Source organism: Miniopterus schreibersii (genome assembly GCF_964146895.1).
Source record: "Miniopterus schreibersii genome assembly, chromosome: 4".
Taxonomy (NCBI): domain Eukaryota; kingdom Metazoa; phylum Chordata; class Mammalia; order Chiroptera; family Miniopteridae; genus Miniopterus; species Miniopterus schreibersii.
In genome coordinates, this window is record NC_138105.1 from 49504585 (window position 1) to 49521938 (window position 17354).

At 35.2% G+C, this 17354-nt stretch overlaps 1 protein-coding gene across 1 annotated transcript in view; it reads left to right on the plus strand.

Annotated features, from left to right (window-relative positions):
- Positions 1 to 17354, plus strand: part of MARCHF1 (membrane associated ring-CH-type finger 1) — a 548248-nt gene that overhangs the window by 311654 nt on the left and 219240 nt on the right. The window contains 1 exon segment of the mRNA XM_081136454.1: positions 1325 to 1473. Within this exon segment, the coding sequence (XP_080992580.1) occupies positions 1363 to 1473 (111 nt within the window). The 5' untranslated portion in view covers positions 1325 to 1362.

The window sequence follows — 17354 nt, forward strand, 5'->3', positions numbered from 1 at the left end:
GGGAAATGCAGAAATATTTACTTTCTGTGGAGTGCAAATTAGTTGGATATGCAGATTTTGTATAACATAGATAAGAATTTTCAATAAAATATTAAGCAATGTGTTTGAAAGGGCAAGCATTAATAATTTGTTGCTCATTCAAGTAATTGTTTTCAAGCTCCCTCAACATTTCCCTTTACCTCAAGTGAATGATTGACTCAGATTACCAGTCTTATTAAGAAATCCATTCCATTGAGTATCTTAGACTTAATTTTTATGAAAGTTTTTTTTATAATTTCCCTATTTACATTGTTCAGATCCATTTAGCTCGAGTATTTTGTCATTTAGAGTAATAACTCATCAGTCTGTTAGTGCAACCTTTCTTTGTGTTACTTTTCTTAGTGCTGTGAAATGTGCTATTTTGAATCCCTGAAATGTTATAAACCACCAGATTGCTAATTGCTTTCGATGCTGTGAAAAATAATTACTCCACATTATTTTTGATATTTAATTGACAGTGTAATGCATTTAACTAAAGACCTGCAATAAACTATTTCTAATTACTGAGGGTGGTGGAGTGGAAAAGTAGGCTATAAAACTTTACAGGGAAAGAATGTTTTCTCCATTATGTTAAAAGTCATTGTTAATATAACTTTTTCAAAGACCAATAAATAAATAAATAAATAAATAATCCCCAAATGGGAAGTTCTGGAAAGCAAGAAAGAGTTGTGGAATATTTTTACTCATGAGATAGTAAGAATATTTTAAAAATCATTATTTTTGAATAGGTTGTACCGGTGATAGATGTCACATATTAAGTTTACCATGTTTGCTCTAAAATTTCTCCTTTAGTTGGGAGAACTTTATAAGGGAGAGACCATGCCATTGCTAGAACGAGTAATCTTTGTTGCTGGCCCGTACTCAGTGTTTTCTGCATCTGTAGGCCATTCAGCTGAAAGGCTATGCCAAATTTTAGATGTCATTGAAATATGGAAACCTAGCAGGAACTGGGTCTGTTCTTAGCTCCCAAGTTAAGAACCCATGTTATAAACTGATCCCTGGAAATGACACTTAGAACCTGAAATTCCCCCAGTCTAGAAGGGTCGCATTAGGCTGGACACATCAGGCCCTTTGAATAGATGTGCACGGTTTTCATTCCCCTATGGCTCTGGGATATTTTTAGTGATCGGCATACTCATCTTTTCCTCCCCATAACCTGTGGTTAAAATAAAATGTTCTCCATTGGTATTTCATTAAATCGCTTATTTAATTACAATATGTACATTTCCAAAAAATAGCCAACTAAAATAAGTGACCTGTTTCAGGGAATGTAAATTATTTTCAGAATTTCAGACATTGAAAAGGGCTAAGAGGAAGGAGAAAATGCTGGGCTGGTGCGAGGCGATAGCCCGGAACCCGCACAGAACCCCCAACAGCACGCGGACACCCGAGAGCGCAGGGGACGTGGCTGATGCCTCCCAAACCTCCACGCTGGTGAGTGAAAAGTTACTTTACCTCAACGCAGCCGTTATGGAAATGGGCGCTAAGGGGGGGGAGGGGATGCCACGCACACCTTGTTCTTGCTCACCACACTCTTTGCATTTGTATTATATTATTCATATAGATTCAGTTTTGTTAGTGGATATTAATAGAAATAGCATAATGCCACATAACAGTTGTGCTTGATTCAGACTAAACAGCAATTTCTTTTTCTTTCTACTTCTTTGCCCTTCGTTTATGTCAGGGGCGTTAAAGAGATATTTAAAGTTCGTATCTTGTGTACTTGTGTTCGTATCTTCTATACTTGTGTAATGGAATCGATGGAGCAAAACATGCAGAGTTATCCAAAAGCAAGAATAATATATTTTAATATATATCATTAAAAATGTCTCAAAAGGTGATTCAAAAATTATACTTTTTATATAAAATTGTGAATTAAATAATTGCAAAAATGATTTGAAGACAATTCAATAATATACTCCTCTATGTTTACTTTTCCGCATTAAGTTTAAATGCTCAGCTCCAGTGAGCCGTTATTTGCCAGTGATTAGGAAAAGAAAACTCAGCAAAGGGAGGTTTATATGCTCTTTATTTAGATTTTGGCTGCAACATTCTTCGTTTTGATTTACAGAAGAAAAAGTCCATTTAGTCTCTTAAGTTTTATTTTGACAGATCTAATTCAGTTGTTGTTTTTACCATTTTATAAAAATACCGGTGTTTTCATTAGCTTAATTTATTAGCTGGTGAACATATAATTAAGTATGTGCTAAGATTTGGGGTTTGTTTTTAACTTTTGAGTCATTTGATAATTTCTATTTTTTAACATAGAAAAAACGATCTTGAGCAAACATTATTGGGTGCATATCAAGAGACACTATCTCAGAGAATAGGCTCTTAGTTGACAAAACATAGAAGTGGGAGTTTCCCTTAAGCTTCATCGTCTCAGATTGTGGGGAAGGGGCTGAGCATCTGGAGAAATGTGTGCAGACGATTGGATAGCCAACGTTCCAGGGCATAGATTCTTCAAAATTATCATCTGCACTGTTGCATCTCACTCTTTTGTAAATGATTATTTCCAATAGAACTGCTTAGAATGAGTTAACACAGTTGAAACAAGGGTGTTATGCAATATTTATTCATGAGCCTGGACTTTGTTGTGTGTCATGCAGTAGCTAAAAATTTTAAAGTAAAAAAAACACCAAAGACTTCTGTGCTTTCATTAGAGTGGCTTTTGTGCTTAATTCCTGTTTCATAGAACCATAGATCAAAACCATAGAAAATCCTGAGCAAACATTTAGCCTGGCTTTCTCTTATAATTGGGTAACCTAATGTTAGCTTCATTTTGCAGATGTGTGAAAACTGTGGCCCAGAGAAATTAATTGACTTCACAGGTGCCACTTAGCTAGTAAATGATAAAAGGATCACTTGAGGCTAGGCTTCTCAAGCTAAGGTTTTTCTACTATACCACACCATCTCACTGTCCTGATGACATTTTCTTCCCATTCAAACACTTGTACTAGAAAGGAAAAACATCAAGTTACCAATTTAATTAAATCCAGTAATTAATCTTTTAAAATCGAAAAGATGTGTTGGGGGATAAACGTCAGTCACTGCAACATAACCTCAAAAATTCAGTTTCTTAACATAGAAAAATCAAATATTTGTTTCTTATTTCATAGCCCATGTGTCTGAGGCAGCTCTCCTTGATGTTTCACTGTTAAATAAGGATTTAAAGATTCAGACTCCTTTCATCTTTTGATGCTGCCTTCTTAAGCACAGGGCCTCTTAGCTCACCGAGGAAAAGGCAGAGACTGCATGGGCCACCGTGCATGGACCATTATGGAGCAGCCTTGAATGTGTGGACATTCTTCCGTTGGACAGAACCTAGTCTCATGGCCCCATCTGAACTGTCAGGGAGGCTGGTAAATGTTAGGTAGATAGATTACCAGGAAAAGCAGATGGAATTAGTGAGCATCTAACCCATTTCGGCCACAGTCTACCTTTCTAGTTGCCAAACATTTGTGTCATGTTTCCACTCTCCTGAAAAAGTATTATTATATTCCAAGAGAGATAACTAAACATTCTTTCAGTCACCCGATTCAGCTCAAGTTCGTGAGCTCTGCGTATGCATTGTCCTTATCAAATAATGATGATGGTGAATTGCCTACGAATATATTATCTGTATTTCGCAACCAGCTCCCACCACACATTTGTACCCAATACACTGATGAGGAGTAGGGAGAGGGAAACCACAATAAACACTCATGCTTGGGAAGACAAAGAATCAGATACACCAGGAAACCAGGCGTGAAATCCTGCTGGACAGACATTATAAAGTCTCCCTAACCTAGAGTTCAGGAAGGATCCCTGAATAGGCTTTGCCCATCTCCCATGTCCGTGGTTCTCTCCAGCCTCTGGTTATGCACCCCTGGGAAGTTTTACCAAGAATTATGCCAAAACACCAGGCAGATAGATGGCTTTCTACCTTTGAAATCTGTTTCCTTGCCACCCATTGCCTAACCACTAAGCAAATGCCACATATTTTAGATTTTGTTATGATAGCACAGGCTTCTGCTACCAATTTCTATATTTGAAAAATTATAAAAGTTAAGGTACCATCAGGAAAACAAAAACAAGTAATTTTAACGGGCAATATAATATGAAAAATTATTTAATCAGCTATTGGAAGACTGAAAAAAGTCAAGAAGGTATACACACAAGTTTAGTAACTTCAAGAAGTAGCAACCCCCGTAGAGAGGAGTAGCACAGGGAGGAGGCTGGAGACTAAGGAGAAACGCTTCTCAGCTGCTGCGGGACACTCTGTAGTTCAGAAGAGGGACTCTGAGGGTCTGGGACCCAGATGCCTGAAGGGGATGCACATCTCAAACCTTATATATTCAAATGGGAGATGCAATAAAGATAGTTCAAGGAGTGTGGAAAAAAACATACAAACTTAGAAACTGGACCCAGCTTCCACTGCTGACTTAAAGAAGGCTTGCTGGGATGACACTAACAGAAGCAGGCAGTGAGCAAGAAGCGAGTCCTCTCTCTCCTCCTGTGTTCTAGTTTCTGCTGGCACTGGTATTGGCACAGCCTGCCCAAGAGGTAAATGCAAAGGAGAATCTGGTTGGAAGGGTCCCAGCTCCAGCATCTTAAAACAGAATTTAGAAGAATGGATTTAGTGCTGAGTGGTATTAGCCTAACAATCAGAGTGAAAATTAAGAATAGGAGCTTAAAGAAATCAGCTCAGACATTTCAAAAGTTTAATATGGTAAAGGTTTGCTTTTGCTCACGGCTCAGTCTGGTACAGGGCATTTGACTCTCCAGGAATGAAGGCAGGGATCCCTCTTTCTCCCATCCCCTGGGGCCATTATCTTGAATTTAGGGCCTCTGAGTGGATCAAATAAGGGAAAGAGTGTGAGGGGGTGATCATGGAGATACCGGGTTAGGTTTGGAAGTGAGTGCATCACTTCTACCCTCATGCCGTCGACTGGAAACCAGTGACATAGCCCAGTGTATGTGTGGGAATGGTGGGATGTAGTCTTCCTATATGACCAGAATGTGGAAATTGAGAGCATTTAGCTAGCCTCTACCACAAATGCATTTCTTCTTTGAGAGAGTATTTTTCCTGCATTTCCATTTTGTATACACGTGCTTTTATTATTACTCCTCCACTGTCGACCAGAGCATCTGAGGCTTTCCTTCCAGATCATAGCCCAGAGGAAGGGGCGGGAGAGGAGAAGGAGATCAGGATGGTGACTGATTATTAAATACCAAGGAGCTTTTCTAAGCATTTTATACATAGTCTCATTTTTTAATACTCACAAAAATCCAACGAGAAAGGTAGGATCACTATCCCTATTTATAGATAAGGCAACTGAGGCATAGAGAAATTTAAAAACCTACCCAAAGCCACTTAGGTAATAACTGGTAAAGCTGGGATTCTGATAATCCAAGCAATTGTTTCTCTCTCAGTTTGAGGGGAAAAGCGGTCATTATTTGAATTGTATACATTTGGCCAAACACGAAGATTGTAAATAATATAATAATACATTACAGTGTGGCATGAAGACAAATAGGGCTTCTTCTTTATAATCTCATGATTGTGTATATCTGCTAGGCTATTATCTGCTCTGCACTGACTGACACATAAATATAGCCATCGCATCCTCCATAACTGATATTAGTTAAAAAGACTTAGACTTTACTTTTTAAAAAATCTATAAGGTAATACAGGCTACCTTATTTTTAAATTCAGAAAGTATTTATGTAGCTGAAAATCTTTCAGATTGAATGAGAACATTGAAGGGTTTGGGAGACCATGCTTATTAAGCAATCATCTTCACAATTGTACCCTAAGGGGCAGGGGAGCTCCTTAGATGACAAGCAAAGAAAAAAACATCTCTTTTAAATTCATTGTAACACAAGTTTACATGTTAAAAACCAAAACAAATCACCTTATACCGCTATATCCTTAAGCAATTTCCTAAATTAAATCAGAGTTTCAATATTAAACTTAAAATGAGAGCAAAGGAGATCATAAGAATCAGAAATTAGAAGGTGAAAGATTTTCTGAGGAATAGAGTTTAAAAAAAATCTATGGAATCAAAATAGGGAGATCAAAAAAATGTCATTTTAAGTAGTCAGCAACAACTCCAGAGAAAATTGCTTTCTTGTAATCAATAGTGATTCTTTGAGGCTATAAATAGACTAAGTTGTGTCACTATGTCACTATGTGTGTTTGTTGAGGTGATCTCCAAACTTGTGTTTACATTTTCCATCCTTCTATGTACAAGGTCTGGACTGGGGTGCTTTCTGCTCTATAGAAAACTGAGGAAGAGAGACTAGATAAGAAAGCTTTCAAGTTCAAGGAGAAGTATTTAATGCATATGAATAAAACTCAAATGAAAAGTGATTTGTAATGAGATATATATGTATAAAGCTTTGTAACTTTCAAAACAGTCTTTATGTCCATTGTTTTGTTATAGCTCACAACCATGCTGAGATGTATTTAATACAAATTTAATTAAATTTAAATGGTAATGAAATATCAATGTTGTTAAGAGTTTAGGGAATTCACTCCAAAATAAGGATCCAGGTCTTCTGATTTCTAGGTTACTTATACACCACACCCAAATGAGAGGTGATACCATTGTTTGCATACAAGTGAAAATACTGTAAGTCAAAAGTTAAAGAACTCTCCCGACTAACAAATAAGAAGGATGAACTGGTGAGCCTGATTTCTGTCTGATTTTAAATTCCAAAATTTTTACAATTTACTATAAATTCGCTCTAGTAATAAGATATAACTTACTGATAAGACACATATAAAAAATCCAATTTGAAGCTACTGGACAAAGTACCTTTTTACACAATCTGATAAGTATCTATGAGTAAAACAAGCAGCTAAAAAGATTCATGTTTGTGTCATAATCTCTTATTTTTAAAATAGAAGATTTTTGTTGAAGGTTAAAGTTTCATGTTTATTAAACTTATGCAAAATCAAACAGTGTGCTTTAGTTTGACTTCTTTTAGAAGCATGAAGATGGATTGTATGTTTTAATTGAAGAATCATAACATTATTAACTTTTTTGTAGTTCTCAATGCTCACAAGCTGTACTATTATTTCTTTCTTTTTGTACTAAACCATCCCACTTGGATATTTGTGTAATACAGAAATCAGCCCCTAAACTTGAGACATTCTAGAATTCCATTCTTTATGACTTAATGAACACTGGCATCCCCTGGCTATTATACAGAAAATAAATGAATAAATGCATAGAATTCCTATAACTTTAATTAATTACAAGAGATCTTAACATTTAAAAAACTAATAATATCACAGAAGAGCAAAATTTGATAAAAACCTAAAGGAAAGTAAGTCAGGTAGATCTTTTGCAATACAGATAGGTGAGTATAACACGTTTTTTCTCATTCTTTGCCAAAACTTGTAAAAATGAGGTGGAGTGGGTATCTTTTGCTTTTGAAAATAACCATATCCAGGTCTAGTAGGTTGAAGTATTTTGTATTAAAAATTAACAAAATGTTCTAAATGATTTGCCTTCATAACATTCAACAATTGAATTGGTTGAATTGATTAGGGTATGGTGTATTGAATATAATATATAACATTTAATCACCAAATTGGAGTGGAGAATTACATCCTTTTGATAAGTGAATGTATAGTTTGATCCAACTAAACTATCTTTATGCACAGATGTTAATAAATAAAACTGAGGGAGAAAGTAATCTGCTTCATAAATTAGTAGTATGGAGATGATGTTTACTATATAAATTAAGGACTTGAGTACGAGGACCACATATATATTATTAATGCATCTAGATCATGCATCTAAAAGTTTCCTTCCCTAGATCTTTTTATAGCCAGCGTCTTCATTCAGAGTTGGCATATCTACCATAACAACTTTGACTAGAGTTCCTCCTAATATTGCACCCACTCACTCTCTCTGCCAATTCTGGTTTTTTTTTTCTTAGACTCATCTTTATCTGAAAACATTTATACAGGTATGAATGCATGTTAGTTTACTTTCTTTCTTTTTTTTCCTTCTTTGTTTCCACTAGAATATAAGATGAAAAAAGGAAGATCTGTCCTATTTACCTCTTTATCTCTAGTGTTTGGAACGTAAGGGGAACTTAATACAATTTGTGGGATGGATAAACAGTTTGAGCAGAGAGAATTTACTGAACAAAAATGAGATTGATTTTTGTTTATAAAGTCTATTAAGTACAATATCTCATATATTAAACCCCCTCTTCTTATTAGAAATGCCAGATGCCTTAAAATATGGAAGAATCTTAAAAATCAAATAATCCTGAGATGTTTTCTGTGACCAAACTGCAGAGTTAAAGTTTTAGAAACTAAGATTATGATTTAAAAAGTACACTCTGTTGTAATAAAATTCTGCCTTTGATAAGAATTTAAAATATTGCAGATAGTTTTCTTAATACATAAGACAATGAAACATAAGTTTGACCTTATTAAGAAATTATGTTTACCAATTGATATTTGCTGGAGTCATCTTCCCATTGTCTATTTTTGGTCTTACGAGGCTAAAGAAATTTATATATTTGCCTATAACAAATGGACTGGTATTGCCCCACAAACATAACCTCTCTTAGAAATAAAATATAAGGTAAATAGAAAGAGGAGTTTGAGTATATTAAATTTCTCATTAAACCTATTGGCTTATTTTCAGATGTCTCACCCTTCATTTCTTTTAGTCTCTGAGCAAGACGGACAGTTGTTTATTGTGAAATGGACTTTATGCATTCTGAAAATAAATTATATCAGGGCAGATAAGAGCTTGCAGGATTTTCTTCCTCCTTTTAATTCTTTCTTATTTGATCATTTATCAGTTATTGTTTTTAATAGCTATTACAAAGCCTTTACTCAGTATTGCCAAAGGCAATAGTGAATAAAATCTAAATTTTTATTAGACTAACTATAAAAAACAAACGAGGGAAATTAAATAAAAGACATTATGCCTTCAAGAGCTTTGATTTTTGTAAAAAAGAAAAATCATTAAAAATATATCCCGGTGGTTGTTATGGAAACAGATGGAATTGAAGAATGCAAAGGGGGAGACTGGTGCTTCAAACATCACATCATGAAGAAAAATTACATTCTCTGTGCAGCTTAAAGTAGCATATTAACTTTAATTGTATAGTTACTGAACAATGTCAAAACATGATTATTCACAATAGTAATAATTGAGCTAAAAATGCCCCTCATACGAAAAGATCTTTTCCTCTAGGGGGTAAATCACGAGATCATGTTAACACTGCTCTTTATCAAAATGTGTCATTGTGAACTCCGTAGAAAGAAGTTGAATTCTCAATAGTTGTTTAATTCTATCTATATAGTGTTTAGAACACATTGGAATTTAAATATCCTAATTTCATTATCTGAGGACCAATGGACAGAGTTGTGTCTACCCAAATAGGAGAGGCCTCATGGATATAGGTAGAATTGAGGAACTTTTTTCTCTCCACTCACAAATGACACAGGTGGCACAGATTTCTTTGTCCTTGCTTTGGTGAGAGTGTTGTTATGCTTTATGGAAAGGGAACAACAGGCAGGATCCAGATTGAGTTGAAATTTGTCAGCTTGTTTTTGCCTCAGAATAAAAATTGTACCTGGAAATAAGTAGAACATGCAGTCAGAGCAGAACTGAAGACTCCTGTGCTATTTCTGTACCACAGTCTTCTAATTCAAAAGACAAGCAACACAGAGTTCTCAGATACATTTATATCTCAAAACTCAATAATTAATAAAGCAATAATATTTTAATGCTTATTCTATGCCAAAATGTTTAAACATATATCTCAAAACTTCATGATAACTCTGAAAGTAGGTATTGCTGTTCTCATTACAGAGACAGAAAAACTAAGGTTCAGAAAGATTAGGTAAGGGCAGAGCAGGAATTCAGAGTTCTAAATGTTTCCAGTCTTCTATGCTACTTCATATGGAATATTTTGTTCATAGAAATATTTGACAGACAGTTATGTGATATAAAATGACAATTGTTAACCTAAAACAAGTGTGCCAATAATTCAGCATTCTAGTTATTGTACCATCTAATGAATGGATTTTTATCCAGGGTTGCATATTGTGGAATTATAGCTTGGGACTCCAGGAGTGTTTGTTATCAAGGAACAAAATAAGAGTAAATAAATCATGGATGAAATGAAGGATTCAGAACTATCTGAATCACAGTAATCACCTAGTTTAGAAAGTATCTTCATTTATTCATTTAATGACTCTATTTAGAGTCAGCTATGTGCCCAAACACTATACTATGCAATAAATAAATAGTATTGGGGGTGGGGGGAGGGCACAGTCCTTATTCTCAAAAACCCAGTGAAGAAAACAAATAAATGACTAGGTCTAGAGTGGGATGGGAGGTACACAAAGGGTGAGAAGAGCCCTTAGGTGGGTACTTAACCCAGCTGTGGGGGATCAGGTATCTCCTAAGCACCAATAAGACCTAGTAATATAAGAAAAATGGTGGTAAGGAGGGAAAGAAAGGAGCATTTTATTACTCTGCATAAACCATTTATCATGTAAATTGTGTTCTGTTTACTTTTAAAGACATTACCTATTTGGTGTAGTAAGTAAACAGAACTACCTTCAGAAAGTGATTTAGAGAAATACACTTAACCTAATACAAGATTGTACCTTCTGTAGGTAGTGGAATTAACTGAATATTTTGGTATAATTTATTCAGCTTTAATATCCAATATGTAATATTTGTATTGGCTCACTTGGCAAAACACACAGTGAGAAAATTATGCAATAAAAGCCAACATTTGTTGAATACATGCTATGTATCAGGCACTGTTCTGAGCACCTTATGTGTTAACAACTCATTTAATCCTTACTACAGCACTGTGTGAAATGGACAAAATCCCTATTCTGCAGAAGAAAAGCTGAAGAAGAGATAATAACAGACTTTATTAGATAAATAATTTTAATTTTATTTAATCTGAATATATTTAATTCATATTCATATTTAAATCTGAATTTCTTGCATACTTTTTTGATTAGAGTATTGTGTATTGAATCTAATTATATATAATACAATATGTATGTATATTACATTCATATATATATAAATATACATTATACATTTATACATAAATGTATATATAACATATATATGTGTTATATAGTCTCCATTTCACAGATAGAAAAACTTAGGTTTGGGCTAAATATCTTGCCCAAGAGGATTCATCGGTATCTGAAATATCTCCACTTAGTGTATTTATATAGAAGTGGTAGTCTCGTCTTAGATTTTTATTTGTACTTACTAAATGTTAAAGTGCAAATTAAATGTTTTAAATAGCATTTTAAATGAATTTGGAGATGAAAAACATATTTGTGGGATCTATATTTGAAATAACTGACTGGTTGGTTATCCTCAAGGATACTAATAATTATCAAGTACATTTCTAGAGGAAAGGATAGGGTTATTTAATAGAGTCTCTTGAGCAGGCTTAATTTGTTTTAACTATTTAGCACAATATCACCCAGTAAAATGTCTGTTCAACATCTGAAGCCAATTCCTTAGGTTAAAAGCCAAAAGCAACCTTTTAGTTGATGGCCCATTTAATAATTTTTATATCACCATAGTAATTGTCAACTTTAATTATTATGGGGAATAATCCATGAGTACAGCTTTCTGATTCCACATTAAGAAACCAGCAGCTCAAATGCAGAAATAGGAACTTAGACACCTGGGTTTTATGTGTCTGACGCAGCCTATAGGAATAAAATTTAATTTAACGATCCAGTAATTGTTTACAGAGAAAAAATAAAATAGCTTTTACAATGAAGTTACCAACTTGTCAACTTTCACAGACACATTGTCACAGGAAACAAATTTTATTAAATGTATTGCAATGAGACTGTAAGCAAAAATTGTCTTGTTTTCATGGAAATTAGACAAACCAACACTATTCAATGGGCATAACATCGTTGATGTTGTTATTGCCTCTCACTATGTAAGAATAAACTTAAAAATTAGTACAGTTATGTGAATTGGGTTTTACCAAATCCTGAACCACATTATTCAACATATTTTCTGAAATGTCTTATGATTAACTCCACTGCCAATGGCTGGCATTAATTTTTTTAGAGTCATACTTACACTTAGTGAAAGACATTTTTAAAAAACACATTCTTTTACCTAGTCTTCATGCAGTGTGTTTGCTAATCTTTCATAACTCTGATACATTGATTTTGCTACCCACAAGTAGATGCAGAGCAGAGATGAAAAATAAATCTGCTTCTCCATAAATAAAATTGATTTTTTTCTACCTTCTTATTTAAAAGGGATCAAGAGATGTTTTCTTATTAGATTAAAAGTGTCCCTCGCAAATCATTGACTTTTCTTTAAATACTTACCTTTCTACTCAAATGTCTATTTTTCCTTTCAGTATAGTGATTCATACTCTTTCCTTTCTGAGACCCCAAAGAAGGATTCTGTAAAAGTACAAAAAGGAATAAATTCATAAGAATGAAAAGAGATTTTAATAAATATCAGGACTGTAGAAAGCATAATTTATTTCATTCCTGTATCAGTTTTGATAAATCATTTTTTCTAGAAATATGGTCAATTACATGTTGATTTCTTCTTTGCAGTTGGCTACACTTACTCCCTATTGAGTTCCTGTCAGGGTCATCCTGTTTACAACTGCATCTGTAAAATACTACGCTACATTCTAACATTTAGCAAGAATAACATTTAGAATTGTCCAGAGCCTGAGACCCTTGTCCTATCTAACATTATCACTGGAAACATTCTAGAAAGCTTCATGCTAATTCCTGACATAGAAAAAGAAATAAATATTTCACTCAATCTTGCATAAGACCATCATATGTTGCCCATCACCAGCCTTTTCCAAGGGAACTGTGTCAAGCTAAGCACAGTTCATTTTTACCTTTCTTCCAAGAGACACTTTGTTATATTATTTTTCCATTTTACAGATGGGGAAGTTTAGATGAAGGCATTTCAAGCAAATTTTCCCATGTCAGGAAGCCAGATAATAAAAGAAAAAGAAACTTTAAAAAATACATTAAATTAGATCTTTATATAAACTAAGTATATATGCTTTTGTAAAATACATGTGAAATCCTCAAGTTTGAGATGTATAACCAAAATCCATAGATGAGTTACACTATTCATCTGCCTGCCTGTCTAGCAAGATTTGTGGCTCTGGGATTTTAAGAACCCTGGACGTGGGCTTACCTAGTTCTATACATGTTATAAATTGTAATAAAAATGTTATCCTAACTATTATAATTGACCTTATTGTCTATAAATATAATTAATATAAATATTTATGTGCATTAACAATAATAACATAGGTCTACCTATCCAGAAGGTTGTACTGATCTGAGTATACAAGGTAAACCTATAAAGAGATGGCCTTAAGATCCAATATGAAAAAGCTTTGCTTTTTCATAGCACTTTAGAGAAGTTGAGCAAACATAATAAACCATGTATGTCCTATTTTAGTGATATATACATCACAAAAATTATTTGAAAGAGCATAAATCAGTCATAATTTCTCAATTAATATGATTACTTGTCAGGGTTTTATCAGGGGACCAATTCCTACTCCTGTTCTCCTAAAGTTAACAACTGTGATGTACATAAAACGGGGTTGTTTTTCACATGCTTTTATTTCTGTGTCAAACATGAAATTAACTCAGGTGCTGATTTATCAGTACAATTTTTTTTTGGTTTTCTTTTGTTCTTGGTTAAGAGCATATTGTCTTTCTCCCAAAACAAAGTGAGGGACAAAAACATGTTACAACTTTTTTTTTAATGTAACAAGACAACACATAGCATGACTTATGTTCATTGCTCTTTGCTTGTCAGAAGGGCTTCAAAATGAAATCAGGATTCCCAGTCGTTCCTGTCGCGGAACAATGGGCCTTGATGATGAAATTGCAGTTCGCTGTGTTCTACTTCTAATTGCTTCGGGAAAGCTTTGATTGGTGTTACACAGCGTGTGCAAAATAAACTGAAACACATTATTCCACAGTAATTGTCCCCATTTCCGTTGAAATCTCTGAATTATGTCTACTTGATTCAGTTGTCTTTCTAAATAACATGCTCTGCATCATTGTATTCTTTTTCACACAAAAGTAGCTCAGATCACTCAGTTTGAGGTAAAAAGAGTAAATAATATTTCGGGTGAAATTTTAAACTGAGGTAGATGAAGGAAATTAAAACTATCTCCAGGGAGATATGCAACGACAAAAGGATGGCTATCCCTAAAGGACAGAGATCTGGCAAGACATGGAAATAGGGAATGCTAGAAAAAGGGCACCCCTCTAAACAAAAGAATGACATTAAACACAGGCTTGCATGGTTTTTAAAAAGTAGATGGAATTTACTCCAAATATAAAGCCCATAGTTCGGATGAGAATAATAAATGATGTCTGAGATTAAGTGAGAAAAATCATATAGTCCATACTTCTAAAATGGTATAATATTTTTCATTCCTTTCTTTGTGTCTTACTCTGAAAAATGATGGTATATAACTTGTAGAAGATTTTGTTTTTATGGGGTTTTTTTGTTGTTGTTAAGTGAAATATTTTAATGTCCATGGTTCAAGATTGTTTCTAATAGAACACATTATAAATTTTATAATAGAATTTTATGGGGATTCTTTCTGAGAATTTTAAACAAAGCAGGCAATATAAATTAAAGACCCTCATCAAGACAGTGTTAGTGTCTAATAGACATAGAATGAAAGAATAAAGACCATAGAATAACATTTTTAAGAAAAACAACTAACTTTTCCAGTTTGGAGATTTTTTTACTGGACCTTTCTAGTTTTGCCAAATGAGCTATAATAATTAGAAAAGCAATTTAATTTTTCATGTCACTGTCCCATGAGCTTGTTTTATTCTCACACCAGTTACGTATTATGGAAGATAGATATCATTACCTCCATACAAACAAGAGAAGCTTGAAGATTAAGAAATTTATTCAGGGTCACACAACTCATGAGGGACAAGACCAGCCCTGGAATCTTGTAACCCTGAATTTCTACCTTGTTGAGTCCTAACTTGTTTATTCCTGTGAATTCTTTACCTAGTCCATGTCTGTCTGAAAGGCAGCACAATTTATTCGTTTGCCCAGATTAGAAAGTGCATCCATTCCTGTTGTGTACTTCTCTCATCTTTATGCGTTGTTTTACCAAATCTACCACAGATACATTTTTCCGTTTGTCCTCAGTTCAGTTCATGCCTTTATCATATCTGCCCTGTAATGTTTCAGTAGTCGCCTAGTTTCTTTCTGCTTCCATGTGTTACTGGTTCTGTTGTGGGCAGCGGGAATGGCACCAGATGCTAGACCAGTGGGGCCAGACTGGCCCTGGGTTCAGCAACCTTGGTACTTGGGTTCTGGCTAGGAAAGAATTTAGAGACGGGACCCAAACTGTTAGAGAACATTTATTTATAAAATTACAGAGGTGGAAGAAGTAATTCATAGAAGAGATGGGCTGAGGAAACGAGTTGTGGAGGCAGAGGAAGGGCCCTAGGAGTTTGGGACTGAAGTGGGTAATGGTAACGGTGCCTGGGGGGAATGGGGAAGGGGATCAGCAAGGGGAAGGGAAAGGCGTGGGCGTGCTCCCAGGTCCTCTGTCCAAAGGGTTTTAAGGGTGGAGATTTTAGGGGGGTCCCAAGGGCAGATCTCAATAGAATACTCAGCAGCTTTCCAAGTGTGTCCTTTCAGGGTTGAGTCTCGATTGATTGATTGGTGGGCACCAGGGCAGGGGGGCATTATCCAATGCAGCTGGTCCTGAGGTCAGCCATGGGGTCATGGGTCTGATTTTGTTGCTTTTCTGGGCCTGAAGCTGAAACACAACTGAGACCTAGACGTTATCTTTAGAGAGAAAAGGTCAGGAGGTACAAACCACCTGACCAGTGATATGCTAGGGGAGGAAAGGTCACCCTGGGGGCAAGGTCCCACCCTACAATTGTCTGTTGCTAGGCACCCAGGGCTTTCCACCCTGGTGAATTCTGTACCTGACCCATTGTCCTTGCTCTCTTTAGGTCTGTCTGACTGCCTACCACAGTTCTAATCTGTTTTGAACTTTGCTTGAAAGTTGTCTTTTCAAGCTTTGGTCTAGTAGCTCAGTTGGTTAGAGCATCCTCCCAATATGCCAAGGTTGTGGATTTGATCTTCAATCAGGGCACAGACAAGAAATACAAGGAGCAAACAATAATAAAATTAAAAAAAGAAAAAAAAGAAAGAAATACAAGAAGCAACCAATGAATGCATAAGTAAGTGGAGCAACAAATCGATGTTTCTCTCTCTTCCTTTCTCTCTAAAAAAAGTTGTCTTTACAAAACACATATTATACATTAGACCCCAGTGCTCTAAAACCATCAATGGATAAGCATTGTCTCTAGCATAAACTCTGAGCTTGTTAATGTGGTGTGCGAATGAGGACCTTCACACTCAAGCTCTGTATTTACTATCACGAATCCTTTAAGTGGTTCAAGTTCTGCTACACCAAACAATTGCCACATACACTGCAAAAGAAAAAAAAGACCAAAGAAATTCTGCATACTAGCTGACCAATGCCTACCAATGCCTCTGGACCATTTTCTCTTATCTTCCATTGTCTTACAGATTAATTGTTCTGCTTTTATTTTCTCTGAAATCTTTAATTTGACAGTTTGGCTTTTTATTTTCTTTGACTTCTGTTTGGATTTAGTAAATAGCCTGACTTTGGACTTTAGACTCGGTACTAACCTGATAACTCTTTTGGAGTGTTGTGCCTGGAAAATCCCTTTGGTTCTAACAATAGAAAATTCAGTCGAGAGGCATCGGGCCCTCACTTTCTTTGTCATTCAGGGTTAGTTCAGGGAACAGAATCCGCTCTGGGAAGTCACTTAAGATGGAAATTAAGTTGTTGGGAGAGCTAAAGAATTTTTCAGCTGAGCATCTTGGAAATACTCCCAGAACTACACTCATTGGTCCACTAAAGAGAATACTAAGTCTGGGATCACTTTTTGTCCTAGATCATGCTGGAGCAAAAGCCCCCACCTATAAGTATCACAACTGCCTCGCAGAATCTACAACACTAATAACAGATATTTTACTGCTCCTGCTAGGGAACCTTAACATGTTCACAACCATGACTGAAAGCAGCAACTGCCATGCAAGCACTAAAAAGACCTCATTTTAACTTTTCTAAATCTCAGGACAGCATTTAAATTGATTGACCTATTTTTGCACTGAGACCCTAGCTGCAAGGGAATCTATGAAAAAAGCAGTTTTTAGCTTTCCAAACCTGGAAGGAAGGAAGGATGGAAGTTTAGTGAGCTA